Source organism: Mauremys mutica, chromosome 20 (genome assembly GCF_020497125.1).
Source record: "Mauremys mutica isolate MM-2020 ecotype Southern chromosome 20, ASM2049712v1, whole genome shotgun sequence".
NCBI classification, from domain to species: Eukaryota; Metazoa; Chordata; order Testudines; family Geoemydidae; genus Mauremys; species Mauremys mutica.
Window position 1 is genome coordinate 15,444,515 of NC_059091.1, and position 27,588 is coordinate 15,472,102.

Here is a 27,588-nt window from a genome sequence, read left to right on the forward strand (position 1 = left end):
ACAGCTGCGAGGCTCCGGGCTCGCGCTGGCCGCGCCATGTCCGCTCCCTGCCGCCTGCACAGCCCGCCCGCAGGTGAGGCCGCCCGGGTTCGAGTCTCCCGCTCGCTGCCGGCGGTTGCCGCTCTTGGCCGATCTGCTTCGCTCCCCGGCGAGCGAGAGCTAGCGGCTGCAGCGCCCGCCCCGTCCCTTGGCTCAGCGGGCCGGGCTTGGCACGGCTCGGACTGGCGCCCGCGGCGGGAGTCCCGTGCGGCCCCGAAGGGACGGGAGAGGTTGGCCGCAGCCCGGCTTTGCTGCGTCCTCCCCGGGCAGCAGGAACTGGGCTTGAGTGAGCGGGCGCCTCCTAGCTCGGGCGGCGGCGGCGGCCCGGGAGCTCCCTGCGGGGAAAGGTGCTGGGCTTTCACCCTGCTCGGAGCTCCTTCTGGCCGCTGGGGGAGACGAGGCACTTTCTAGTTCCCCTCCTTTTGCGGGGCTGCTAGGAAGAGAATGCACCGGTACTGCCCGGGCTGGGTTCCCAGTGCGCTGGGGGCTCATCCCTCCCTCGGTCCCCAGCAGGGGCTGGCTCAGTGCGTGTGTCGTTTCTCGCAGGGCCAGGCACAGTTGGAATGACTTGGGTCCATTCTCAAAGTTGGGAGAATTTCTCCTCTTCCATCATAGTTTCTACAGTGGAGTAGAGGACTTGTCCCCACCGCTCCTCTGTCGTGCTGCAGGGTTGCCCTTCTCTTGGTTTGCAATGTCCTCTGTCTCCCAGTTTCCCTGTCAGGTTTATTGTCAATGATTGAGTAGCTGGTAGGCGTTTGCCTTAGCTCTCCATGTTCCACTGCTGTGAAGTATCTGCAGGTGTGGTTGTTTTACCAGGGGATCTGTAATAGTTCTCCTTAACCTTCCCAGAAGCCTGGGTGTTTTATGTTTTGGTCCAGTGACTTATAGCACTCAGACTCCTGGTGGCCAGGGTGTGTGTTTCCTCCTGATTGTTGTGGGGGAGGGCTGGGGTCTTCAACTACCCTACCCCTTCCCCAACCTCAAAGCTTTTGTGTTCTATTTTTTTCTCTGGTGGAGGAGGAGGACCCTTTGGATTGCACTTGTTCCAGTGCTTGTGGTGACAGAAGTTTTTCTCAAGCAGCAGCTAAGCAATAACATCATTCTCATAACTTCCTCGGCTGCCCGAGGGTTCTGAATAGTAAAACTGGCCCTCTTCAACATCTTGTTACTCTTGTTGTGATTGCTAGGGAAACTCTGAGCTGTGGTGGTGCTGGAGCTGCCTTCCAACATGGCTTCAGTCTGGAAAACTTTATTCACAAACCTAAGTAGGATCAGGCCATTGAGCTCTTATCCCCCTCCTAGTGCACATGCTGAGGTGACACTGCAGTTATACCCGTTTCCCGTGCCAGGACTGATACAGAAAGTTCCTCTGACAAGGGACCATATCACAGAACAAAACACACATGCACTTGGACCTTTGGGGGTAACAATGGCCTGATCCTACAGGGTCTCTTACTCCTTGGTTCTAGAGCTGCAATGAACTGGTGTCTCATGAAATGCTGTGTGGCCTGGTCAAACTGTAATGAAGATGTTACCTCGCTTAACGATGAGATCTTCCTGCTATAATCCTAATCCCTCCCATCCTTGTTTGTTATGTTCCTGTCTAAATCTAGGCTATAGGCTCCTCAGGGCAGGGCCCTGTGTTGTTTGTAGCTCTGTAGAGCACCTAACAACTGTCTAGGTGGCGTTCTTCTGAGTCCTATGAAGACATGAAATCATCTGGCCAAACCCTAGGCAGCTGGTATCTAGGTCATTGCTGAGGCCAGTGCCAGGTAGTAAATAAACCACCTTTCTGATGAGAAATCCATATGGCCTGTTGATCGTCTTGTCTGACTCATCTGAGGAGCCAAAGTGGCTGGATCCATGAGGCTCCTGTCAGAGGGCACACCAGATAGATCAAGGGGAAAGAAGTGATTTTTGTTGGATGTACAGATGGTGAAGGGTTCAGTCATAAGAATTATTGAGCCTGGGGGTTTAGGCTGCTTGAGAAACACCTGGACCCCCACCTCTAAGGCCATGGAAGGGTGGGTGTCTTGCCCTCCCCCTCCAACCACCCACTATTCAGATCTTTATTTAGTGCAGTTAAGTTAGGCTGAGGTGACAAACCACTTTGCTGGAGCCTGAGAGTGGGGAGGGAGGCTGGTGAAGAGAGCAAGCTGGCTAAACCTGGCCATGATCTGAAATCCCTCCTAGGGTTTGGGGCAGGTGAGTGGCTCTGGAGCATCTCTTATATCAGTGAGGTGAGGACCATGGTGACTTACATTTATATTCCTGTCTCTTCTACCTCCTTCCACTCTCCCCCTCCCAGAGACACAGAGGCTGCTGACCCCTGTGAATAGCTATGGGTCTCAAGACGGGGGGGCCGGGCCGGGCATGGGCTCCGCTTCCCTCCTGCCTGAGGAGGAAGACTTGCGCAGGCGCCTCAAGTACTTCTTCATGAGCCCATGTGACAAGTTCCGCGCCAAAGGCCGCAAACCCTTCAAGTTGGTGCTGCAGATCATCAAGATCATCATTGTCACCATCCAGGTGTGTGGGGGCTGGCTGGGGGGGCATGGAGATGAAAAGCACTGTACTCTGGGCTATGGCAACCTGCAGCCCATGTCATTCTGGTTCCATTGTTCAGGGTAACTCTAGTCTCCTGTGATATATCAGGCAGCCTGGGGGACTGCTTGCCCTTGGGTAGTAATGCTAGGTTGGGGCACTCAGGCAGGCTCTGTATGCAGGCTGAGCCTGCTGAAAGGAAAATCAGTACTTTGAAACCATGTGGTCTGTAGTCAGGCACATGATGGGAACATGAGGAAATGGCCTGGCTATCTGACTGAAAACAAGCTTGGAACACTAGCCAATGGGCAGCATGTTCAGCAGAGCGGGATCTACTGTGTAAGTGTGTGCTCCGCACAACCCCTCCGTTAGTGCATTGAATGCACAGAGCTCCATCAGTGCAGCATGAAGGCTGCCTCTTTAGGCTTGTGCTCGGTCTTGCAAAAATGGAAGGGGCCCAACTGGCTCAGTTCAGGTTTTGTAAAAACACAAAATCAGTAGAAATATCTCCTCCTAAAACTGTCATCCTCCAGTGGCGCTTGCAACTTAGCCATACCATTGCAGCCCTGTGCTAGTACATGAGAGGCTGGAAACATAAATTAAAATGAGCCCTGTCAGAGGAAGTCTTGCTCTTCTGCAAAATGTTTTTGATAAACTGATGAGCTGGTCTCTTCATTTTGCAAGTGGAGAGCAATGCAAAAGGAAGAACTATCACGCTTCTGCTGAAAAGTAAATTAGATTTAGTAAATTTGAATAATTAAGCAAAGATGGTGGTAATAATATGGGGAAGGTAACTTCTGTAATTATTTTAAACCCGAGTTTCCCCTAAAAAGGGATTCCCAGACTTTTGTTATTGCGTGCCCCCTTCCAGATCTGGCAGCCGCCCTTCTCATCATTGATACTTCTTCTTAACACTACCTGTCTTTAGCCACCTGTCCATATTTCACTTAGTGTGATGTGTACAACCAAAAAAATAACCCTGACTAAGTTCTGAGCTCAGTTAGACTGGAGAGTTGCTGGGCAACTAAATCTACGCTGTACAGTGATTGGAAGTGAGGGCTCTGTATGTCAGCGTCTCTGTGTATCTGTGTTCTCATTGGAACATCGTGAAGTAAATTAACTACTGTATTTTATATAACAATTTCCCACAGTTTTAAAGCTTTGTCTGAGTAGCCTATTATGAAAATGCAATAAATGAAATCCACTGTTACACACTTTCTCCTGTGTTCCCCCTGAGATGTCTCATGTACCCCCAAGGGTACGCATACCACAGTTTGGGACCTCCTGCTTTAAAATTGTCAGTGAGGTTAATGTGGACACTGCACATCTAATGCTCTGACCAGCATTTGCAAATGAGATGGGCTTGATTTTGAGTTCTGGGTGCTCTAGATATGTAACAAAAAGGGCAACAAAAATGATTAGGGGTATGGAACAGCTTCCATATGAGGAGAGATTAATAAGCCTGGGACTTTTCAGCTTGGAAAAGAGATGATGAAGGGGGGAATATGGTAAATGTCTATAAAATCATGACTGGTGTGGAGAAAGTAAATAAGGAAGTGTTATTTACTCCTTCTCATAACACAAGAACTAGGGGTCACCAAATGAAATTAATAGGCAGCAGGTTTATAACCAAAAAAAGGAAGTATTTCTTCACACAACATACAGTCGCCCTGTACAGTTCTTTGCCAGAAGATCTTGTGACGGCCAAGACTGTAACAGGGTTCAAAAAAGAAAGGTCCATCAATGGCTATTAGCCAGGATGAGCAGGGACGGTGTCCCTAGCTCTTTGCCAGAAGCTGGGAATGGGTGACAGGGGATGGATCATTTGATGATTACCTGTTCTGCTCATTCCCTCTGAAGCACCTGGCACTGGCCACTGTTGGAAGACAAGATACTGGGCTAGAGGGACCTTTGGTCTGACCCAGTATGGCTGTTCTTATGTAAGATTGGGACATATGTGCAGTTTGACATGATTAATGCTGCTATTGGAACCTCTGCGTGTGCATTTCCTGCCTTGTGTTTGAATTGCACAATATAGTTGTGCAATTCAATAGGCTTGAAACTACACCAGGCTCTTGATAAACACAGGGACTTGGCTGCCCCCTGGGTAACTCCTCTGGATGCAGGGGTGATGTGATTTAAAAACCTCCCTCAACTGTTCTATTCTGCACTCATCTAAATGTTGGAATTGCTTCTAAAGCTGCTGTTCAAATCCTTTCCCAAGCTTGCCCATCAGTAGCTCTCGCTGATGGTGAGCTATGTGCATTATTCATTATGATGATCTCGTCTGACACCTAGGCCAGAGAACCTTCACCCAGTGAGTTCTGCATCTAGCTTGTTCAGTGGGAGCATATGTCTGTATTAATGTGTGAACATCAAGGGGAAAATCCAAAGCACTTAAGAGCAGGGAGAAGAACAGTTGGTGGAAGGTGAATAACATCACAAGTTGCTTGGCCAACAGCTATGTGAAAAACCCTCATGTCTGGGAAGGCCTTCTGCAAGCAGCTCATCTACTGATGTGAAATGCTGGAGTCTAGATCTGAGCTGTGACTAAAACTTCCCTCCTCAAATCCACTGACAGAGGGAGCTTTAAATACCACAATTCTGGCATCACCTCAGCTGCTACAATATCTTCTTCTGGGGCCTCCCAGGATCTCATCTTCCCCCTTCCCTCCAGCGTATCCAAATGTAGCGGCAAAAGTCATCTTCCTCTCTTGTCTCCTCCTGTTTCCAGGCCCCTCAGTGGTCTTGTTTGGTTCAAGGTTGTTTACTCCCATTCTGCCTGGGTGTCTCCTTGCATCTGTTTCCCACCTAGGCTCCCACTACCATCTCCCTTTGTCATCTCTCCTCCTTTCAGCAGCTAACAGGCAGTTTGAATAAACTTTGAGTGGGAAGCTTTTCTTGGACAGTGGCACCAGGGAGGGTGTGAAAGGAGGGTTGGGACTCCAGATTTGGATAAGGGATGCAGCTCCCCTTTAACTCCCTGTGTGGGTGGGAGTGACTGTTCTTGGAGGTGCAAGAGGGAGCATGAACTGTTCTAGGCTTGGTCTGGACTTAAAACTTGTACCAGCATAGCTACCTCAGTCAGGTGTGTGAAAAACCACCTCCCCCAGCCACAGACCAATGCTCACAAACCCCTCAGTGTAGACGTAGCAATGCTTACAGAAGAAGGCTTCTCTTGCATAGCTAATATTCGGAGAGTTGGCGTTCCTGTACCAATAGAAAGACTCCTGTGGATGTACACTGTGTTTATGCTAAGGGGCTATGCTGGCATAGCTATGACAGCATGGGCTCTGTAGTGTACACACTGCACTAGTTTCTCACTCTGGCATTCTGTAAAAAGCAAACTTTGTGTTCTCTGAAGCCATCAGATCTGGCTGACTTCCTCCCCCACATCTGCTGAGTACAGAAAACCTATTTGTCACTTGGGCAAAACTGCACTTTAAAAATATCACTAGCCGGTAAGATTTCATTGATAGCGGTAATGAATAAAGACAGTTCGTAAAGACACACTTAAAAGGAAGCAATAGCTGGAGTAAAATCCCTGTCAAGAGGAAGGCCTTACCTCACTGAGTAGCTGCCTGATTTAGGGTAGGGAATTTGACCCATCAAAAAGTAATTGGTCAGTTGACCTGTCAGGCACTGGTCAAATATTCTAAAACTCTAACTTATTGTAGCACTCTCTTACTAACCAAAAAAAAAAAAAAAAACTTTATGGTCTCCAGTAGGCTCAGCCTTCAATACTTATGCATAATTACAAAAAATAAGTTACTTTAGCTATTTTAACTCAGAAAAATGCAAATTATGATGAAGTTTTAAAACATGAAAGTATGGCACCATGGTGCAATCAGAAAGGTAGGGTAGGCTGCCAACTGTTCTTGCTGGAATATTTGACAGTATTTGACTGTGGTCAAACATGTTGCCAAGCCTAGTTTCATTCTAATCTAAGATCCAAAGTATTACTATCCAAAGTATTACCTTCCCAGACTGGATGAATAGGCAGCATGGTGGCATAACATTTCATGTTGATAAATGCAAAACATGTTGAAGGAAAAATCTGAACTCCTTCACCTGGTGGGTGTAAATTAGCTGCCCCCAGGAAAGGGACTTGAATGTCATTGTAGACAGTGTAGTTCTGCTCAATGTGCAGCTGCAGTCAGAAAAGCAAATAATGCATAAAGAGTAGGATAGTGAATAGTCAGAGAATATTCTAATGCCTTTATCTAGTAGGTGGTGCAGCCTCATCTGGATGCTGTGTGGTGCTGAGAACCTCATAACAGATAGGATACTGAAGAACTAGAGGGGGTTCAGAGAAGAGTATTGAGAATGATTGATGGCCTGGAAAGTTCTCCTATGAAGAGAGACTGAAAAGACTGGGCTTGTTGCCTAAAGTAATGACTGAGTGAAAAGATAGATCCTCTTTTCAGCTTTGAATTTCCCACCTGTCAATTTGTGATCAGACTGTGGAGCTCTGTGCCACAGTTATGCCTTGAGTTGTTGAAGCCAAGAACTCAGCAAGATTTGAAAAGGGATTGGACACTTATACAGCTAACAATAATATCCAGAGTTGTAATTGATAACAAGTGTTGTGGAAGGGGATATTGAACCCCCTGCTTCAGGTCTTTAGACAATCTGCAGCTACCAGTGACACGTGTGAGCCCTAGGTGGGGACCGATATCCCTCATCTGCTACTGCGGGATTCTCATCCACTCCTCTGCAGCATCTGGTGCTTGTCAAGATGCATTGGTTCTGATCCAGTCTGTCCGTCCTGTGTTTCAGTCGGAGTAGTTCTAGTTAGTCAAGGGGAAATGTGACATCTTTGACATTTAATAATGATATATGTTCTTATTTCTCCTTATTCCCACTTTTCCAGTAATTGATGGAAGGTAGCTATGTTGAAGCGGAAGGCATAGTGTGGAGGGGAGTATGGCTTTCTCCTCAAAGATGACTCCAACTTAGTTCTTAAGCTTCCTTGTCATTGATAGTTTTATTGCAGAGATTGGGGCCATCACCATGCTCAGAGACCCCAATAGCCTAATATAACATCACTTACGACTGCTGTCGCAAACCATATGTCCTCTGTGGAATTGTACTGTTCAGTGAAAGCTCAGAGTGCTCTGCTGTTGCCAGATATGATTGTCAGTCATTGCTTCTCTCCTCCAGCTCTTAATGTTCTAGCCAAAGAGGTAGTTATAGTGATTCTAGAAACCAGCTTCTGGGTCGGGTTGACTGAGATGAGCTTGTAACACTCAAAAGGCTGATGCAGCTGTGTAATAGAGTCTGTGCGAGTGAGTGAAGCTTGTGGTTCTGTAGAATGACACATTCCAATGGTAAGCTGTTGCTAGGGGCAGCGTTCTCAGCTGGTTTCATCCTCTTCTCTTCTGCAGCTCATCCTCTTTGGGCTCAGCAATCAGATGGTGGTGACGTTCAAGGAGGAGAACACCATTGCTTTCAAACATCTGTTTCTGAAGGACTATGTGGATGGGTCGGAGGACACATATGCTGTCTATACGCAGAGGGACCTCTACGATCACATGTTCTACGCCGTGGAGAAGGTGAGAGGAGGAGCGCACTGGGGTCCTAGGAGACCTAGGTGGGCTGGGCCAGGAAGCCATTGGTAGACCCCTGTGTGGGGGTATCCACATCTGATCCACATACAAATCCACAAGATTTGTATCCACGTCTGATCCGCAAACATGGTATGCGGATATCTGTGGATACAAAGCGGCTATCTGCAGATTTTTCAGGGCATTAGCCTTTGGGTTGAGCAGAGTGAGGGAGGAGTGGTGTGGGGCTCAGACAGAGGGCTCTCCATGGCCCATAGCAGAGCATTGCCGACATGGGGGCTTTGGGGCAGGGTGGTAAAGTCTCCTCCTTCCCCAGTACCTGGCCATTCCTAACGAGACAATCGGGCGCTACGCCTACGTGCATGGGGAGTGCAGCGGGAACCAGTCGGCCCTCATGCTGTGCCAGCAGTACTATCGCAAAGGGCAGATCGACCCTGCCAATGACACTTTCAACATCGACCCCAAGATCATCACAGGTAAGTAGCCCCAGGCTGCACGGTACTTCTGGGTCCCTGGAGTGCTGTCAGGCTCCCTGATGGATCTCTCTGCTGGGCCCCATGGGCTGGTGCTTACTACTGCCCACTCAGCTGTGTGCTCACCCTGGCCTCATGAGTATCAGGTGGTGCCCAAGCTGCATGGCAGCTGAAGAGGTGGCAACAGGCATTGACTGGCTGGCAGAGTTGAGGGTTTAGTTGGGTAAGGTGGCAGTGCCCTGCAAAGTGTGGGCTTGCTGTCTGTGCCCCTGTCTCTACCTAGGCTTTTGTCCTGCACCTCTCCGTGGGGTCTTCACACACCTTGGTGGGGGGAAAAGTGAGTGCCAGTGGCTTATAGCCCCAGTGGTGCCTGGGAAGGGAAGTGCACCCAAGGCCTTGCTCAGGCTAAATCCAAGGTGGTGGGTGAGCTCTCTTTTGGCAGGTGAGTTCCCTGGAGCCTTGCTGTGGCCTCTGGGGGGGAGGGCAGGGGTGTTTGCTGGGAGTGCCTTAGGCAGGCATTGTCTGTTGCACCCAACCTGTGATGGCTGCCCATGGCGTAAAGGGACAGATGCCATGCTAAAGTGATCTGTAAACAGTGAGGGGTGGGTTGGCTTAGACTAGCTCAGGGGTAGGCAACCTATGGCACACGTGCCGAAGGCAGCACGCGAGCTGATTTTCAGTGGCGCTTACACTGCCTGAGTCCTGGCCACCAGTCCGGGGTGTGGTGCATTTTAATTTAATTTTAAATGAAGCTTCTTAAACATTTTAAAAACTTATTTACTTTACATACAACAATAGTTTAGTTATATATTATAGACTTATAGAAAGAGACCTTCTAAAAACGTTAAAATGTATTACTGGCACGCAAAACCTTAAATTAGAGTGAATAAATGAAGACTCAGCACAGCACTTCTGAACGGTTGTCGACCCCTGGACTAGCTCCTGCCTCTTGTTTGAAAAGCAGGCTTAGGTCCTTGTTCTCTGCTCCTCTCTGGCTGCATCCTGGGGACAGGGCTGGTCCCTGATGTGGCAAATGGTGCCATTGTGTGTTTGGGGGTGGGGGTGGGGGTTCTTGCTGCTGGAAGGTAGGGGAGGGGACAGTAGGCCCTGTTTGGGTGCTGGCTGGGCTGCTTCTCTGAGGACAGCCTCCCCTTTCTCTGCAGACTGCCTGGGTGTGGACCCCATGGAGAGGATGCCCTGGCCCCTGCAGCCTGTGGAGACACTCTCCCTGCAGCCCCACCCCAGCTACCAGAACTTCACGCTCAAGTTTCACAAGTAAGTGCCTTATCTCTCCAGGCATGTTGTGCGTGAGGTGGGGTCTCTTCTATTACCGAGGGCAGTGCACGGCTAACTGCTGAAAACAGGAGATGCAGTCAAAGCTAGAGTCGCTGGCAGTGTTACCTGGGGGAGGTGTCTCTAGAAGCAGCTTGGCTGGGACAGTGTGTGGGTTGAAGAGTATTGGCTCTTGCACTTGCTATGGGGTGTAGGCTGGGATTCCCAGTGTGGCTGGGAGGGAGTCCTTGTTTATTGCCCCGAACCAAAAGGGGCAAACAAGTTGCTGAGCACGGGAAGGGGGCTAGACTTGTTGCTGGGAAACTATTAGGGAGTAGAAAGGGGTGAAACTGAGGCAGTGGCTGGGTCTGATGCTGGTGGAGGGGAGACCTTGTTAGTTCCCTGGCAGCATTACCTGGGGGGCAGTGCATGCAGCATCATGTGTGGCTTCAGCTCTTTGAAGTTTCCTGCTGTGATGATTCCAAATCTAGGGCCTTTGTAGTAGAAACAGCCTTCTTCATGAAAAGGGTCGCTGGACAGAGATGAATCAACTTCCTCAGCCAGAGGGGGCGAGTCACTTGCTTGAGCTCAGTTCCTCAAGTACATACAGGTCTGACTTGCTTCTGTGGGCCCTGCTAAGCCAGCACCATCTCCCACCACAGCGTCACTCAGTTCCTGTCGCAGAACTGTGCAGTGTGCTGCAGATGCCTAGTGAGGCACAGCCCCCGCCCCCAAAAGCCTTATCTGAGTAGACAAGACAAACACAGGATAAGAGAGGAACAGGCATGGGGCGGGAAGTGACTCTCCCAAGGTCACCAAGCAGGCCAGTGGCAGAGTCCCAGGCCGGTGCTCTATCGGCTAGACCACACTGCATGCAGAATTATTACTAAGGGCTTGTCTACACTAACTGGGGGTTCGATGCACAGCGATTGATGCGTCAGTGGTCGATTTAGCAAATCTAGTGAAGACCCACTAAATTGACTGCCCGTGGACTCCTGTACTCCACCTGAACAAGAAGTGCAAGGGGAGTCGATGGGAGAGCGTCTCCAGTCGACATAGCGTAGTGTGGACCCCGTGGTAAGTAGATCTAAAAGTATGTCGACTTCAACTATGTTATTCACGTAGCTGAAATTGCGTAACTTGTATTGATTTTTCTCCCTGTAGTGTAGACAAGGCCTGATGAGTGTAAGAGGCAGAAGCCCTGCAGCTGAGGGGTGAAACCGTAGGGTGCAGCAGGGACAATCTTCATATTTCTCAGTGAGGCAACCTGGGCCTGGGAGTGATGGAGAGTGAGTGAGGGACTGAAAGTGGCTAGGCTCTGTGGCAGGGTAAAGGCATGGGTTGGGGGGTGAGAACTTAGGTGGGCTGGCTGGCAGGGTCGAGTTGGTGGGCGGGGCGGGGAACACTGGTGGGCTGGCTGGCAGGGTCGAGTTGGTGGGCGGGGCGGGGAACACTGGTGGGCTGGCTGGCAGGGTTGAGTTGGTGGATAAGTGGGTGTGAGCGAGGGAGACATGTGGGTGGGCTGGTTGTTGGCACTGGGTGCTGATAGGGAGACAGATGTGCTGGCCCACTGGCTGATGGTAAGTTGGTGGGAGGGGAGACAGGTGTGGAGGCTGGCAGAGCCAAGTTGGTGTGTGTGTCGGGGGGATGACAGGTGTGGGGGCTGGCTGGCAGAGCTGAATTTGGGGGACACTGGTGGGCAGGCTGACTGGCAGAGCAGAAGCCTTAGTTGAGCAGAACAGTTCAGTATCCTAAAAAGCTTCTGATCTTGTTCAGTGGCTCCTAGGGACTCCTGCATATGAGCAGGGTGCTCAGCTGGGCTCTGAAATGCTGAATCAGCTATTCTCATTGTTCCTGTGCCCTAGGTCCCTCTTTCCCCTTCCCCTTCTTCTTGCGTGGGCTCTGGGGCCTGTTTCAGCCTGTGCTAGCACAGTGGCATTGTTGCTGCATTGTCTACAAGAACTTCTGCTTCCCCAGTGGTTACTCAGCATGCTGCTAAATCTGGGGACTCAGCAGTTGAGAGACCACAGCTGCCAGGATCTGGCCGAGCTCTGGAAGACAGTGTGATAGGGACCTAGGAGCTCTGTGGTGTTGAGGATGTGTGTGGTGACCATTGTGTAATGTGAGTGAGCGCAGGGTTGGGGAAGATACCACCAGCTTGAGTTGAAAGATATACGTCCTAGTTCTAGCAGGACGAGTCTGAAGGTGATGGCTCCCTGTTGAATTGAACTACGAGTTGGGGGGCAAGGGGGAATGCTTCCCACGCACTAACAAGCAGGAGGTGGTGTTGGTGGGGAGAGGCGGCTCAGAAGGTGCCCACCTGTTAGGTCCATGGCATTATTTTTAAAGGTACAGCTGTGCTGCAGCGGGGAGGTGTGACACATGCGCTGCTCAATTTAACACAATAAAAACAGCAGTGTGGCCACTGTGGCCTGGGTGGCGGCTCAGGCTAGCTGCTTGAGCCGTACCTAGGATCTTGGTTGCGGTTGTACTAGGATGATTAGCCTAAGCCACGGTGGCCACACTGTCATTTTTAGGCACTAGCTCGAGCAGAACTAGTGCACATGCATCTACCGAGGTGGAAATTATACCTCCCAGCTGCAGTGTAAAGACATTACCTTGGTTTCTGTTTAGGCTGTGTTATCTAGTGGTTGGGATGGAGCAGTGAGTCAGAAATCTGGGTTCTGCTCCTGGCTCTGCCACTGCTCCCTTGATTTCAGCTAAGTTACTGTTTCCCCATCTGTAAAATGGACAAACACCTGCTTCTTATGGGAGGATGGCCTGTGTAACTTTGGGCTGAAAGGGGTTGTATGGTGCTGAGTTTCTAGCTGTGAAGAGCCGTTCCCTTTTGAAGCAATGAAATGGAACGTACCACTCAGACGCCATCCTGTTAGTCTGATCATTGTCTCCTGCAGGCTCATTAACGTCACCATCCAGTTTAAACTGAAGGCCATCAACATCCAGACGATCATTAACAATGAGATCCCAGACTGCTACACCTTCACCATCACTGTGAGTAACCCCGGCCCAGCTCTGAGGCAGGGCTGCAGAAGGCCTGCCTGCACCAGAGAAATACATAGCCAGGACTCCCCCAGGGCTGCAGCTGCCTGAGGGAAGCATGAGTGTTAGAGATGGACAAGCCGTTAGCCTGCACTACCTACTTCCTAGGAGACCACCCCACAGCCTGGTCGCTCTTGCTGTCAGGGAGCGCTTGCTCTTGAGCAAGGGAGCGGTCAGGCTGAATTCCTCCAAGCAACGTGCAGGTAGCACCTTGGGCTGTGTCCCTGGGGTGGTGAGCAGCCATGACATAGGAGGAGGGAGCCAGGGAGCAGGCCAAGGTTTCTGGCTGTGGTGCAGTTCTAGTGGGGGTCTCAGGTGGAAAGCCACTGTGAAAATTGCCCTTGCTCCACAGTGCCACCTGCTGACTCAAGTGACGGAAAAGTCTGCTGCCGCTCATTCTTTTTAGCCCTGCAGAACCAGCTCAGGAGCTGGATTCCAACTGGCTTGTGAGCCAAGAACTCTTCCCAGAGAGCCAGCGGGAGCCCAATTGGGCTCTCTGAGCCTGCGGGGATGCCAGGTGCACCCTCTCTGCATGGCTGCTAGCTGAGCAGGTTCTCCATCAGAGGGTCAGCATGAGACCCAGCTGTGCTGCTGGCACATGCTGCCCTGCAGAGCAGGACTGCAATAAGGAAGAGTGAGAGTCCTGCACTGGGAGCAGGGCTGGTGAGGACTATCCAGCCAGAGAGGGTCCTGGCCATCCCATCCCCTCCTTGCTGTGCAGTAGCAGTCTTCCTCTTCCTTCACCAGATCACGTTTGACAACAAGGCTCACAGTGGCCGGGTGAAGATCAGCCTGGACAACAAAGCTGACATTAAAGAGTGCAAGGACCCCAGCATCTATGGCCGAGGTAGGGGATGGGAAGGGCAGACAGAACTGGGGGCAGTCTTCCTCCTCCTCCTCCTCCTCCCCCCCGCCCCTGCTAACCGGAAGGGCCATTGGTGTAGCTGTGCTAGCGCTGCTGTGAACCATTAAGGCCTGTCCATTCTAGACATTCCCTTTCACAGCAAATGTGACCTCGCCTCTGGGCTGTGCCTTCCTCAGCTAGATCTCTGCCGGGGGATGATTTGGGCAGGTGGAGGGATCTGTTCAGCAGTGTTGGAGTGATCTCTAGGTGATGTGACTCAGGGCAGGTGTCCATGGAAGACCATGCACTACTCCTGTGATCGGAGCAGACATGCTTACTCCTTACTTCCACATAACTAAAATGCTGGCTTCAGGATGGGCACTGGGTATGACCCCTGCTGTCTAGCAGGCTGATGATGGTGGCTGCTCTCTGCTGGGCGTTCTAGGCTGGTGTGGCATGTGGGCTCTGGGCACTGCTGGCTCCATTCTCAGACCCTTGAGCGCTCAGCTCTTGTGGAGGAGCCTGTCTCCTTATCTGCTTCTCCTGCACTGGGGCTCTCCCACACTGTACTCTGGGCTCCGCTTGGCCGCCCTGGTGTTACCTTGCTGAGGAGATCCACTGCCTCTTCCAGGAGACAACACCTTCCGCATGTTCTTCGACGTGGCTGTGATCCTTGTTTGTGTGCTGTCCTTCATCCTGTGTGCCCGCTCCATCATCCGGGGCTTGATACTGCAGCATGTGAGTACAGGCCTAGCCTGCTGGGCTGAGTGCAACTGGGCGCAAACATCAGACTCTGACAGCACAGCCCCTTGCACTCCTGCAGCCTCTCAGGAACAATGGGCCTCCACTTGGGTGTAAGGCTGTGCTTGCTGCAGCGATCCCCTTTGAGGATTGGTCTCTCTGGCAGGAGGGAGGGTTCCCAGGGCATCTCCTATGAATCCCTTGGGGCACACAACTACTGAATAAGGCTGAGGGCCATGGGCATCTCTGGGGAGGGAATGGCTCAGCTGTCAGAGGCTGGAACCCGCTGTCCCCAGCTGAGTTGCGCTGGAGGTGAGCAGAGCATCAGACCAGTGAAGTGAGAGAAACATGGTGAACTGCCCTGGTCAAAAGGGCAAATATGAATTTTATTTTGAGCCAGATGAAAATCTCACTCTCCTGGAGCACTGGGCAGAGCTGGGAGTTTTGCTTTGTCTATTTCTCCCTCTGCAAGGGTGAGGATTCTGGGAGATGGGCAGCCCTGCTGCTCCCACTGGGGCCTTCTCTGCCCGGCAGCCATGTTCTAAGCCAAACATCCCCAAGGGACTCTTGGGAGTTCACCTCAGTCCCCTGCCTGTGGAGCTTTGTCCCTGCTGCGGGTCCGTCACTGCACTCCATTCTGCTTGCAGGAGTTGGGCCATTTCTTTCAGAGACGTTACAACCAGGACGTCTGCCTGTCAGACCGCATGGAGTTTGTGAATGGCTGGTATATCCTGCTGGTGGTGAGTGATGTCCTGACAGTGTCCGGGACCATCATGAAGATCGGAATTGAGTCAAAGGTGAGGGGATGTACAGGCATCCATTCCTGTGTGTGCTCTTCCCCCTCTCCCCCATGGGGCTGTGCCAGGGAACCCTCCCAGAGAATCTCTCTGGCAAAACATCTCCTCTCCACCCTGGGAATGCTGCCAGGGCAAGGGCACTGGCAGGGTGTGCAGGGCCACTGGAAGGCCACACCTTTGATCCCAGTGAGTGGCTGCTCTTCTCTTATGGCTGGGGTGCTGGGATTCCTCCTTGCCCCTCCCTGATAGGATTAGGGGCAAGGACCCTGCTCAGCCAGGCCATAGGAGGAGAGGAAGGTGCTGGTCCTCTGGGAGTGCACCATTTGCCCCCTGCTAGAGCTGTTAATAGCTGCAGTCTGAGGGGATTTGCACCGAGGAACTAGAGGAACCAGCTCCCTAGCGGCCCCAGGGCACTCATTGGGAGTGAGTCATAAAACAGAGAGGCAGCCAATAGTCTCACTGACAAGTGACTTTGGCTGTAGGGCTGGCAGCTTGCTGGGCATGGAGATCCCAGCCTAGGTGCAGATGTGGGCACTGCCAAACCACCTGCCTTGGGGTCATGTTCCCTCCTAACTCAGAGCTGTTTGTAAGATCAGTGCAGTAATCATGTGGCTCTGTAGCCTCCTGAAGAGCTTGAGGCACCATTTGCCTGGTCTGTTCCCAGCAGGGAGAGAGGGACAGGGAAGGACCAACTCTGAGACTGGGTGGCCCAATAGCTGCATATGGGTGCCGGATTGCTGCTGTCCCCATGCTCTGTAGTGGGGGAATGGAGTGTTGTCCTGGTCTGCGCAGATCCATACTGGGCCCTGAGTGACGATCCCCCTCCAGTGTACAGCCCCTCCCTGCCACAGACTGTAAAAATCAGGCGTAGGGGACCCCAGGCACTAGGTCCTCATGCCAGGTCTCTGTCTAGTTTAAAAGGGCCCGAGTGGCTTCCTCCTTTCCCTTGGGAAACCATGTCAGGTACCTAGCCAACCCTGTCCTGATCCTGAGCCCGTCCTGTCCTGGCCCTTGGCCCATCCCAAAAGGGACCCCTGCCTGGGTTAGGACTGACAGACTGTGCTGTTGTCCTGGAGCCAGGCTTGGGAGTCATCAGTCTCCTCCTGTCCCCTCTGATTGGTCCTGTTGCTTTTTGCTGACCTGCCTTCCCCTCGCTGTCTCCTGAGAGCACAAGGTGTCGTGCCTGGCAGTGCTGGAGCTGCCCGGTGAGGGACTGTCACCTCCCCACTCCAGATGCTGCGAGGCCTTTACTGATGCAGCCCTTTTCCAATCCATCATATTCCAAATGCATAATGGGATGTGTGCTGCCCTCAGCATCTTGTATTGCTGCTCCTTGGGCTCCCCTGTCCACCTGCCGGTAGCTGTCAGCTGGGTTCTGCTCCCCTGGCTGTAATGGGTTCATAGATTCCAAGGGCAGAAGGGACCATTGTGATCATGTGGTCTGGCACAGGCCAGAGAACTTCCCCAGAGCAGAGCTCTTAGAAAACCATCCAATCTTGAATTAAAAATTGCCAGTGATGGAGAAACTGCCACAACCCTTGGTGGAATGGTGGTGAGTGATGGGTAGTCTGGGACACTAAGCACCTAAGCACATGTTAATGATGGGAGGCACATTTGCTGTGAGGGGCGGGGCCAGGGCCGCCTGATGTCTGTGTCTGTCTGCAGAACTTTGCCAGCTATGACGTGTGCAGCATCCTTCTGGGCACCTCCACTCTCCTGGTCTGGGTCGGGGTCATCCGCTACCTCAGCTTCTTCCAGAAATACAATGTGAGTGATGCCTGCATGCAGATGCACACAGCATGTAGCGAGAGAGCTCTGTCCCAGTGAGTGGCAACACTGCCCGAGGTGCTATATTCTGCTCGAAGTGAAGGCCTGGGCAGACTTTGCCCCCTCAACGCTGACCTACAGCATGCCACTGCATCTCCCTACCCCTGGCTCTTCTCTCACAGCTCTGCCGATGCCCCTCAATCCTGACTTGCAGCCATGCCCCTATGATTCCAGATGGCGTGCACCCTTCCCCCAGCTCTGCCAGTACCCCTCAGTGCTGACTTGCAACCCCCCGCTATTCCAGCCCTGCTCTCTCAGCAAACAAAATGGAGCAATTCAGTGGAAACCTGTTGTGCTAGCTAATGCTCTGTCCACTCCACATAAGTGCTTCGAAAGGATGGGACTTCCAATGCTCCCTCTGAGAATCATTTTGCAGCCTGATCGTTTGCCCTGATACTCCGCTCCATTGCCCTGTGATATCATGCCATTGCACTTGCTCCTCTTCCTGGGCCACCTAAAAACCCCTCCTCCCCTGGGTTGAGATGTCCCTCCTAGGAGCAGCCTCTGCCACAGTAGACACTGGGGTCTCCCCAGCTATGCACACTCAGCTCCCTGAACCTTTTCTCTGGAGGATCTCTGCTGGCCTGGGGACAGGACTCAGTCCCAGGTGCTGTTTCTGCAGGAAAGTTTCTGGCAAGACTTAATGCCTCCCTGCTCCATGACTTGATGCCGCTGCACGTTCAGCACAGAGTAGCTGTGGCCTTGCTGGCTGCCATGCAACGCTGCAGGCCTCTGTTGCATCTACTGCCTCTTCTCCCAGACCTTTGTGCAATTATTATTGCTCCCATCTGATCTCTGTGTGGTGACTGATCTCATCATCCCTTGGGGACACCAGCTCCATCATGGTGTCCCCTTTGGCGTTACCTGCTGACGCTGGGTGCCCTGGTGGAGAGTCCCTGCACTATTAGTGTTTCACAATCGCATCTGTCTCCCCCAGATTCTCATAGTGACCATGAGGGTCGCCCTCCCCAACGTGATCCGCTTCTGCTGCTGTGTTGCTGTCATTTACCTGGGCTACTGCTTCTGCGGGTGGATCGTACTGGGCCCGTACCATGTCAAGGTACCACGGGGAACTGTGCCATGTCAGAGTTGGTTGGGGAGACCAGGTCTGCAGCTGGGAGTGTTGGGGGCACTGTACCAACTGAGGGGTCAGACTGTGTAGCTAGGAGCATGGGGGGACTGTACCATGTTGTGGGGTCCAGGGAGGGACTAGGTCTGGCTAGGGGCATTGGGGAGGGGACTGTACCATGTTGGCAGGGGGAGAGGGGCAGGTCTGGGTGGCTAGTAGCATAAGGGGGCAGGTCAGTGTGTCTAGGGGCATTGAGGAGGGGACTGTACCATGTTGGGGGGCCAAGTCTGTGTGGCATGGGGTGCTGGAGTCATGCCTTGGAATACCACCCAAGCAAAGTCCCCAGCCCAAGCCAGAGATCCCAGAGCCTTGGAGTCCCCCTCTGTGCTGGTGGTAGGTATGCCCTGTAAAATGGCAATAACCCTCCAAGCACTGCCCTGCATTAGGGGAGAACACAGCCAGTCTTGATCCCTATCCCAGTCCCTTCAATGGGGGGAGATCCATAAGGGAACCTCCCAGTGGAAACAAAATGCAGGGGACACCTCAGCCCTTCCCCCAACCCAACTGGCATTGGCTTCTCCTTGCGCCGTGGGTAGCAGCAGCGAGGAATCACCCTCTGTCCTGTTGCACTGTTTAGTGCAGCATAGGGTCTGGAGCAGGTGAGGCTGCTACAACAGAACCTCTGGCCCATGGCTTGGCTTGGCCTGGCTCTGCCAGAGTCTCTGCTCCTGGTCAGGCAGCACCAAGCAGCGGGTGGTGAGAGAAGCATGAGGCAAGCAGGAAATGGGAGCCCTCGGGGGCCTGCTCCTGTTCCTGTTGCTACCCTGCTGGGGGATGTTGGCTAGTCCCTTCCCCTCTCTGCATCCATTTGGGAAAGGGGGCTAATGGCTGGATAGAGCTTAGGGCCCTTTGCTATGAAGGGGGATGATCTGCCTTGGTGGTAGCTCTGCTGCCACTGAGCCTAGATGGTCACGCAGTGCTGCTCCAGCTCCCATGTGGCTTTGCTCCAGGGTTTGCCTGGCCATACCTGTACTCAGGGGCTTGGCTCTCTCTGCCCTATGTGCAGTTCCGCACCCTCTCCATGGTGTCCGAATGCCTCTTCTCCCTCATCAACGGGGATGATATGTTCGTGACCTTTGCTGAGATGCAACAGAACAGCTACCTGGTGTGGCTCTTCAGCCAGCTCTACCTCTATACCTTCATCAGTCTCTTCATCTACATGGTGCTCAGCCTCTTCATTGCACTCATCACCGGCTCCTATGAGACCATCAAGGTCAGTCTGGGGAGTGCTGCCTTCCGTGGGCTGCAGGCTTGTCAGAACCCGAGAGCCATGTCCAACCTGCATGAAATGGACCTTGTCTCAGGTTCCCTCAGCCACCTCCATCTTTAGAGGTGGAGCACGGCATATTGGGACGCAACACCCTTCCAGCAGGGAGTATTGTGAACTCCATGGGCTGCCCTTTTAGAATGGTGCCAACAGTGGGCTTAGTTACCCAATGACAGGCGTGTGGGGTAGGACACGCCCCCTCCCCCTGGCCTGGCTGCAGCTGGCAGTCATCGCCTGGGGACATGGTTTGGAGACAGCTTTGCTTGACACCATAAACACTTGTGTGCCTGAGCCAGCCTGTTCCCAGTACGACCCATGGGCTCCACCAATTTAAATTAGAAGTGGCACCACCTCTGGTCCCTCCGGCCCTAGCACGTGTGGCAGTGCTGCCAGTGCCCTGTTGCTGCCAGCCCTCTGAGGGCTATGGGGAAGGGGAGTGAGGGTCCTGGAGCCTGCCATCATGGATACTGAGTTGGGAAGTCCTCTCTGGGGAGGCGTTGGCTTTATCTTCAGTTCTGTGGAACTTTTCCTTCTAGGCCTGGACAGAGCTGTCCCTAGGGTACAGCAAATAGGTGCGACTGCCACAGGCCCCATGCTTTGGGGGGCCCCTGTGCTCCATACGTGCTGACTCTGGGGTGCTCAGCACCCACTGGCAGCTAAGCTCTCCCTTCCCCTCCCCAGCGCCTCTCACCTGCTGGTGGCCCTGCTGATCTTTCCTCCCCCTCCCTCCCAGAGCCTCCCTTCCATTCCAACAGCTGTTTCGCTGTGTCCCGGTCGTCTCTGGGAGGTAGGGGGAGAAGTGGGGACTGGGTGCACTTGGGGGAAGGGCGGGAAGAGGTAGGGTGGAATGGGGGTTTGAGGGAAGGGGTGGAATGGGGGTGGGAAGAGGCGGGGAAGGGGTGGAGTCGGGGGTGGGGGCTGATTTGTCCTGGGCCTTGCACCCCCACAGGACAGCCCTGGGCCTGGAACATGAGCAGCGTGGGCAGCATAGGGCAAGCTTTCCCTAGGCTGCACCTGGACATGGCAGGGCTGCCTGTGAGGTGAGGGGATTGTTTCTGGCCCATCAGATCCTTGGCCTCTGCTAAGATCATCAAGGTCTCTGTTAGGCCATGGTCAAGACTCCAGCATGCTCACACAGGCCCTGACCAGCCCTCAGAGCCATTAGTGCCCTGGATTGGCTCCCCCTCCCAGTGTCCCCAAGAGCTCCCTTGCTGCTGAGAGGAAGTAGGAGCCTCTGGAGGGGGGTTATCAGTCCAGGCTTGGTGGGCAGGCAGCCTGACTCCTCTGTCCATTTCTGCAGCACCAATGTGAGGGTGATGTGCCCATCACACAGCTCCACATGTATATTGCCGAATGCAAAGACAGCCCAAGGTCTGGCAAGTTCCGCCGTGAGAGCAGCTCCTCCTGCTCGGTTTTCTGCTGCTGCGAGCGGTACGTATGCAGGGCGGGACCCAATATGCTCCTAGGGCTGGACCCAGCAGGATGGGCTGGACCACTGCTCTAACCCCATTCCAGTAACTCTCTAGGGTCAGAGCTGGGGGTGGCTGTTAGGAGGGGTGTGTGTGTGTGTGGGGGGGGATGGTCCCCATGTACTAAGCAGATAAGTGAACTGCACGTTGTACCCTGGTCAATAGAAAGGACTTTAGAACACGCTTATGGATTAAACAGTAGTAAGTTACCAGGACCGGCTGGTGTTCTCCCAAGAGTTCTGAAGGAACTCAAATGTGAAATTCAATTCAGTGTTACTAACGGTGGTATATAATCTATCACTGAAACAAGCCTCTGTTTGAGATGATTGGAAAGTAGCTAATGTAACGCCGATTTCTAAAAAAAAGGTTTACTGGCCAGGATCACTTCTGGAGCTTAACTTCAGCACTGGGCAAGTTGGTAGAAACCGTGGTAAAGAATAGAATTATCTGACACACAGAGAAACATGATGTGTTGAGAGAGCCAACATGGCATTTGTAAATAGTGAGGCATGACTATGAGGGGTCAGCAAGCATGTGAATAAGGGCAAGCCAGTGGATAGTGTCTTTCTGAAAATCCAAGGTCCTACCAATGGCTCTTAAGGGACTAAGTTGCTATGGGATAACTGGTAGGCAACCTCACAGATCAGTCACTGGTTAGACAATAGGAAGCCAAGTGTGGGAATAAATGGTCAGTTTTCAAAATGGAGAGAGTTAAACAACGGGGTCCCCCAAGGATCTGTACTGGAACCTGTGGTGTTCAACATATTCATTAAAGATCTGGAAAAGACATTAAATAGTGAAGTGGCAAAGTTTGCAGATGATACAACATTATTCAAGATAGATAAATCCAAAGTAATAGGCTGGAAAAAATAATCCCAACTACATCCATATAATGATGGGTTCTGAATTAGTTGTTACCACTCAAGAAACTTCAGCTCAATGCACAGCAGTAGGCAAAAATGCTAACAATTTTAGGAATTATTAGGAAAGGAATAGAAAATAAGACCGAAGATATCATCATCCACTATATAAATCCAAGATGTGCCCACACCTTGAATTCTGTGTCCAGTTCTGGTTGCCCGATCTGAAAAAGGGTATAGTGGAACTGGAAAAGGTTCAGAGAAGGGCAACAGACAGAGATGATAAAGACTATGGAATGGCTTGCATGCAAGGAGAGTCTAAAAAGATTAGGGCTATGCAGCTTATAAAAGATGATTAAGGGGAGATATGATAAAGATCTGTAAAACCATGAATGGTGTGGAAAAAGTGAAGAGAAGTATAGCAAGGGACTGTGGGTTGGGACTGAGGGGCACTGGCAGAGATGGGATAGCAGGGGGCTGTGGGTCAGGAGTGAGGGGCACTGGCAGGGCTGGGATAGCCAGGGGCTGGAAGTCAGGACTTGGGGGGACCAGGAAGCCTGTAATCTTAACAAATGTATTAGTCCTTTGCTTTCATGAGCTCCATGTCAAACTACTGGCAGGAGCCTACTTAGAGCCTAGAGATGGGAGGCAGCTCTTGAGTCCTTCCCCAGCTGTTCCCTAGGACTTGGGATGGAAAGGGACATCTGGACAGATTGTTCTGTCTGGGTATAAAAGGTCCTCTTCAAACATCAGGCTAAACAGCAGCCAGGTCAGTAACTAGCAACCTGCTGAAGAACCTCCTGGCCCAGCTGTTTCTCTGCAGCAGGCATCACTGCATGGGGAAGTCCTCAGCACAACATGCTGTGCAGATCAGCTCCTGCTTGAGCTGTGCAGCAGGCAACAGGCTGATGGGAGGGACATGATGCTTCCAGATGTTGCAACTGTTTGTTTATGGTGCAGGTCAGTCCTCGTGCAGCTCTGAGCTCCGCTGTGCTGCATGGCAGCCTCACGGCCGGCTCTGCCCTGGGGCTGGATTCCCCCTGCCATCAGCATGCCCGCTGGTGCATGTGCCAGAGGCCAGCCTCTGGCTGGGGCTGTACTGCTCACACAGTGTCCTCTGCTCACCCTGCAGGGCTCCACTGCAAGACAACACACTGGTGGTGAATTGACAACGCAGCTGCGGGAGAGCCTGATCTGTGTACCTGTGCGGGAGAGCACTGTCTGCTGTACTGCTGGGGAACTGAGCCTGTACATGGAACTGCCTGGAGGGGATTGGTCAAGGGGACAGTCCCAGCCCTGCGACCGCACCCACTGGCAGCTGCCTCCCTGGCTGGACTCCAAGGACTAGTAGCAGGAGTGGGGCTGTGTGGCCCCCAAGCAGAGACATGGGTGAGCTCTGTCCACCAAGATGAACCCTGGATCTGCTGAGTCAGCGCTTAGCCTATAGCACCAGCTGGGCTCTGCTCAGTGTGTGCTGGCCACATGGACTGGAACCTTGGGCCACAGCTTTTATGTAGCACCTTTTTTTATTTACCTTCTGGCTTTTACCAGGCTGTGAGATCCGGGATGGGGGAGGAAAAGGGCTGAGGACCCCCCTTTGTCACCGCCTTGGGTTTGGGGGGGGGAGGGGAAATGGTGTGGTTCTTCACATGGAGCCATGCAAAAATGGAACCTGAATGAGATGAGCACTGCAGTGATGCCAGCACTCCTGTCCCATGGCAGTGCCATCCCTCAGCAGAACCCTCCCTTGTCCCTTGCAGCCTGGGTCCCAGCAGGGACTGCTGAGTTTATGTAGCGGAAGGAGTTCCCCTGATGGAGCCCTTCCTCCCTTAGGCAGGGGAAGCCCAGCTTTGCAGTGGGCTAGGAGAGTTCGGGAAAGATACTGCTGTCCAGACCTTGTTGCTGCTCTTGACCACCCCCCCCCCCCACCCCCAGTTGGGAACTGGTGCCATCCCAGGGCTGTGTTCTGGGTACTCTGTCATTCTGCATCTTGCCTTTTCCAGTCTCCGCTCTCTTCTGACTGCTGGCCTGTCTGCTGCAGAGATGCCCCACTGAGGGCATCACTGAGTTGCACTGTGCTGGGTGCTGTTGGCAGCCTGGACACTTGATAGGCTGGGTTTAGTTTTGAAGGTGTTTTTAAAATGTTTTCAAGCTGCCTCTTTCCCCCCCCCCCGCCCCCAAATGCCATGCCTGGGGGGAAGGTGGGGAGGGGAGGGCTGGGCCCTTCCTGCTGCCTCAGGATGTTTAAAAAAGCCTTTTGGGCCTTTATCTTTTGTCTACATTTGTTAACTTTAGAAACAGTCTGCTCTCCCCTGTTCCTACTGGAGGTCTCCTTGGAGGAACAGAGAGTTGGGAGGGGGATATGGCTTCTGCCTGCTGATGAGGGAGGGCATGCTGGGCTGGGGCCTTGCACAGACCTCTTCCACCTTGAACGTCTGGCAAAGCCTTGGCCTGGTCTACACTGGGGCGGGGGGGGGGGATATCTATCTAAGATATGCAACTTCATCTATGAGAATAGTGTAGCTGAAGTAGATGTACCTTAGATCGACTTAGAATCACTTACTTCGCATCCTTGCGGTGCGGGATCGACAGCCACCGCTCCCCCGTCGACTCCATTTCCACCTCTCGCCTTGGTGGAGTTCCAGAGTCGACAGGGAGCGCATTCGGGGATCTATGTATCGCATCTAGAGGAGATGCGATAGATCGATCACTACCCGCTGATCCGGCAGGTAGTGTAGACGTACCCTAGGGTTCTGCACCAATCCCTTCCTTTCCCAAGGGCTGTGTCTCTTGCTCTCTGATGTCACAATTCTGCTATACCCCAAGCCCTTCAGAATCCTCCAGTGCAGAGAAGAGGGGAGCCCTGGTTTCTGATGGAAATGCATGTGGGAAAGGACAGGTTCTTTCCGTGCCAGCAGCAGCATAGCCCCAGGGCCCTTTTCCAGTCACCTTGCAGTTTTAATACTTTTTAAATCATGTGGTTTTTAGGACTCACTGCCTCTCCTGTGCATTGTTTACAGCCAGGCAGTAGTGTGTGCGCTGAGAATGGCTGCTGGCTAAGCCTCTGTGGGGTCAGATCCTTCCCCTTGGGCCTTAGAGGGGTGTGGCCAGCATCCACAACCAGGGAGCTTGTGTCCTATACAGACTGGGAAGGCCCCCAGGGCTGGGTGTGCTGGAGCCCAACAGGAGTACCTGTGAAACGGGGGGTGGACAAATTGGTAGCATCTGGGCTGTCTTGGGACAGACTTGGCAGCATCCTGCCTCCACCGCCTGTGAAATCACAGGCCTATCCACCACACTGAATTCACTTACAGCCTGGAACTCTGCAGGAAAGGGTTTCCAGCAGGGTCAGGGCTGTGGGATGGCAGCAGCACTAGAAGTATTTAAATCTTCCTCTGGCAGAGCCCCCCACTTAGGAAGCTGGCACCTCAGGCTTTGGAGGGTGTTCACTGTATGGTGTTGGGGTCAGTGTAGCCCTGCTTTGGAACTGGCCTGCAGCCCCTCTCCCTGCTCAGGGCTGTTAGTGCTGGTGATGTCAGTAGTACCTGCTGAATGCCCAATATGAATCCCCATGAAGATGAGTGTGGCTCGGAGCCAGCCCTGGTGTTGGTAGTTCAGATTGTGTCTGTCAACGAATTGTGCTTCAATCAGACTGTTGCCCAAACCCTGGTCAGCTCACACTGCAGCAGGCAGCTGGTTTCTTAGAGGCCTCCCTGCCTGTTGGCTTCTCCCAGCAATGCCATTTGTGCAGCATCTCAAGTGGCTTCCCCTCCCCCCTTGCTTAGGGTGCGGCGCTCTTCCTGTTGACTGGCAGGAGGCCGAGTGGCTTGTACATGTTTTGTTTGGCTTGGAGCATTGCCACCTGTGCTCAGCTCCTGGTGTCCCAGGGTTGCAGTGGCTCTGTCCACACTCTGTGAAAACCCTGCACTCTGGACTGTGGGCGCTAGACCCAGGCTGCATGGAAGAAAAGGTAAGAGGGGTCTCAGGGCTGGGCCTCCTTTCCCATGTGTGTGCGCTGACCATTGCTGCTCTGTTGGGAGCAGAGTTAAGCTGACAGGACACTTTTGAACAGCTCCACTGGCCCTTCCACTATGGTGTCTATTCCCCCCTGCTGAAGGGCCTGGTGCACAGCTGGCCTAGGCCCTAGCCACTGCTACCTGTAATCTGTCGTCTCTGTGGCTGGCAGAGGCCTGTGCTGCTGGAGCTGGCTGAAGGGGCTGTTTATATTGCTCTGGATGTGTTGTCTCGTGGGCTGTTGGACAGGACAGGTCAAGGGCATGTTTTGTAACAACAGAAGCAACTGTTCCCCTCTGGAAGCTGGCACCGTGACAGTTCAGCATTATTACTCTTGGAAAGCTCCACTGAATACCTGCCTTCTGCAGCCTGTGCTGTCCCTCTGCTGTCTGCATGGGCCACTGCTGTTGGGGAGGAAGGGGGCCCTGTCTCTTCTAACAAGCTCATTGCATTCAGCCCTCTCAGTAGCTCCACATTGCTGTCTGCCCCCTCAGTGTAATGGGCTCATGTGTCAAACCCCTTCACCCCAATCTGTGGCTAGCATGTGGCCCTGCTAATAGTGCCAGCAGCTGAGCCTGGGTCTGTGTTCGTCTGTACAGGATGCACCTGTCATAGCCCTGCTGTAGGGCCAGGACTGCTGTGCTGGGGACACATTTTTGCCATGCGTGTCTCCCCTACACCCCCCAAGCACAGGGGCTGTCACTATCTGCATTGCTGCTGGGGTGATGAGCTTATTACAAGCATCTTTGTCTTCCCCCAGTACCAACTCATCAGTGCAATGATGAGGCATCTTTCAGTGCTCCAGCTATAGAAAATGATCTTGGCTGCTGCCTGCCTGTCGGTTCATGCAGCCCTTTCCTCCAGGGGTTGGCAGCGCTGCTAATTTGTGACTTTAATGTGAGCCTTGCAATATTTGGTGTGCCTCCCCCCGCCCCCCTTCCTTAAACTCACAGCATCATGTGCTGTCAGGGGAATCTAAGCTTTGGTTTTAAAGAGTTTCTAGCCTTCCTGGTTGTGGAGAAAAAGCCTAAAGGCTCAGAGACCAGCATGTTTTGTGGAGGGACAGATTGATGATTTTTGAAGGTGTATGTGTGTTGGTGAGGAAGGAGGCCACACTGGGTTGGGAATGGACCTTTTTCATTAGTACATCACTACAAACTCTATGAAGCTCTATCACGCACCTATGTCTTGGAGTGTCACCTACCCCTGACCTTTCACCTGCTTTCCTGGTGATGTGGGACCAGAATGCTGTCTGTGCCACAGACATGCACAGGCACACTGGGGGCGCTGTAGAGCTGTCACCACACTACACCCTAGAGCGAGATATGGCTGTTTGGCAGCTATTGTAATGCTGCTGCTGCTACTACTACACAAACTGCCCAGTGCCTGAAGCCTTCAGGTGTGCAAGGATGCACCTGCCTATGGACCTCTCTCACTTTTGGCAAGATGTTTGTTTGGACTGGGCTGTGAAAGCTAAAGCAGCCCTTGTACTCTGTTTGTGGCGGTGGGCAACGTTAAGGCTGTGGGATTGGTGTAAAGAGTGCAGCAGGATAGTCACTGGCAATTGATAAATAAAGGCAATCTTGGAGAAGTGGCTGTGTTCTCTGGTGGGGATGTGCAGCTGCCTTGCTTCTTAAGGGCAAATTGCACCAGCTTTGGCTTCAGGGAGAAGTGAGTTGTCTTTTTTT

The 27,588-nt window shown here is 52.6% G+C and overlaps 1 protein-coding gene across 1 annotated transcript; it reads left to right on the top strand.

Moving 5' to 3' along the window:
- On the top strand, nucleotides 1-26,957 carry MCOLN1 (mucolipin TRP cation channel 1). Its single transcript, XM_044994642.1, has 14 exons — nucleotides 1-73; nucleotides 2,348-2,565; nucleotides 7,968-8,135; nucleotides 8,464-8,623; nucleotides 9,784-9,895; nucleotides 12,808-12,904; nucleotides 13,700-13,799; nucleotides 14,428-14,534; nucleotides 15,185-15,334; nucleotides 17,000-17,101; nucleotides 18,099-18,221; nucleotides 19,297-19,503; nucleotides 20,858-20,988; nucleotides 23,019-26,957. The coding sequence occupies exons 1-14, from the start codon at nucleotides 37-39 to the stop codon at nucleotides 23,053-23,055; spliced, it is 1,749 nt and encodes a 582-aa protein (XP_044850577.1). The 5' UTR covers nucleotides 1-36; the 3' UTR covers nucleotides 23,056-26,957.
- Nucleotides 26,958-27,588: the final 631 nt, after the last annotated feature.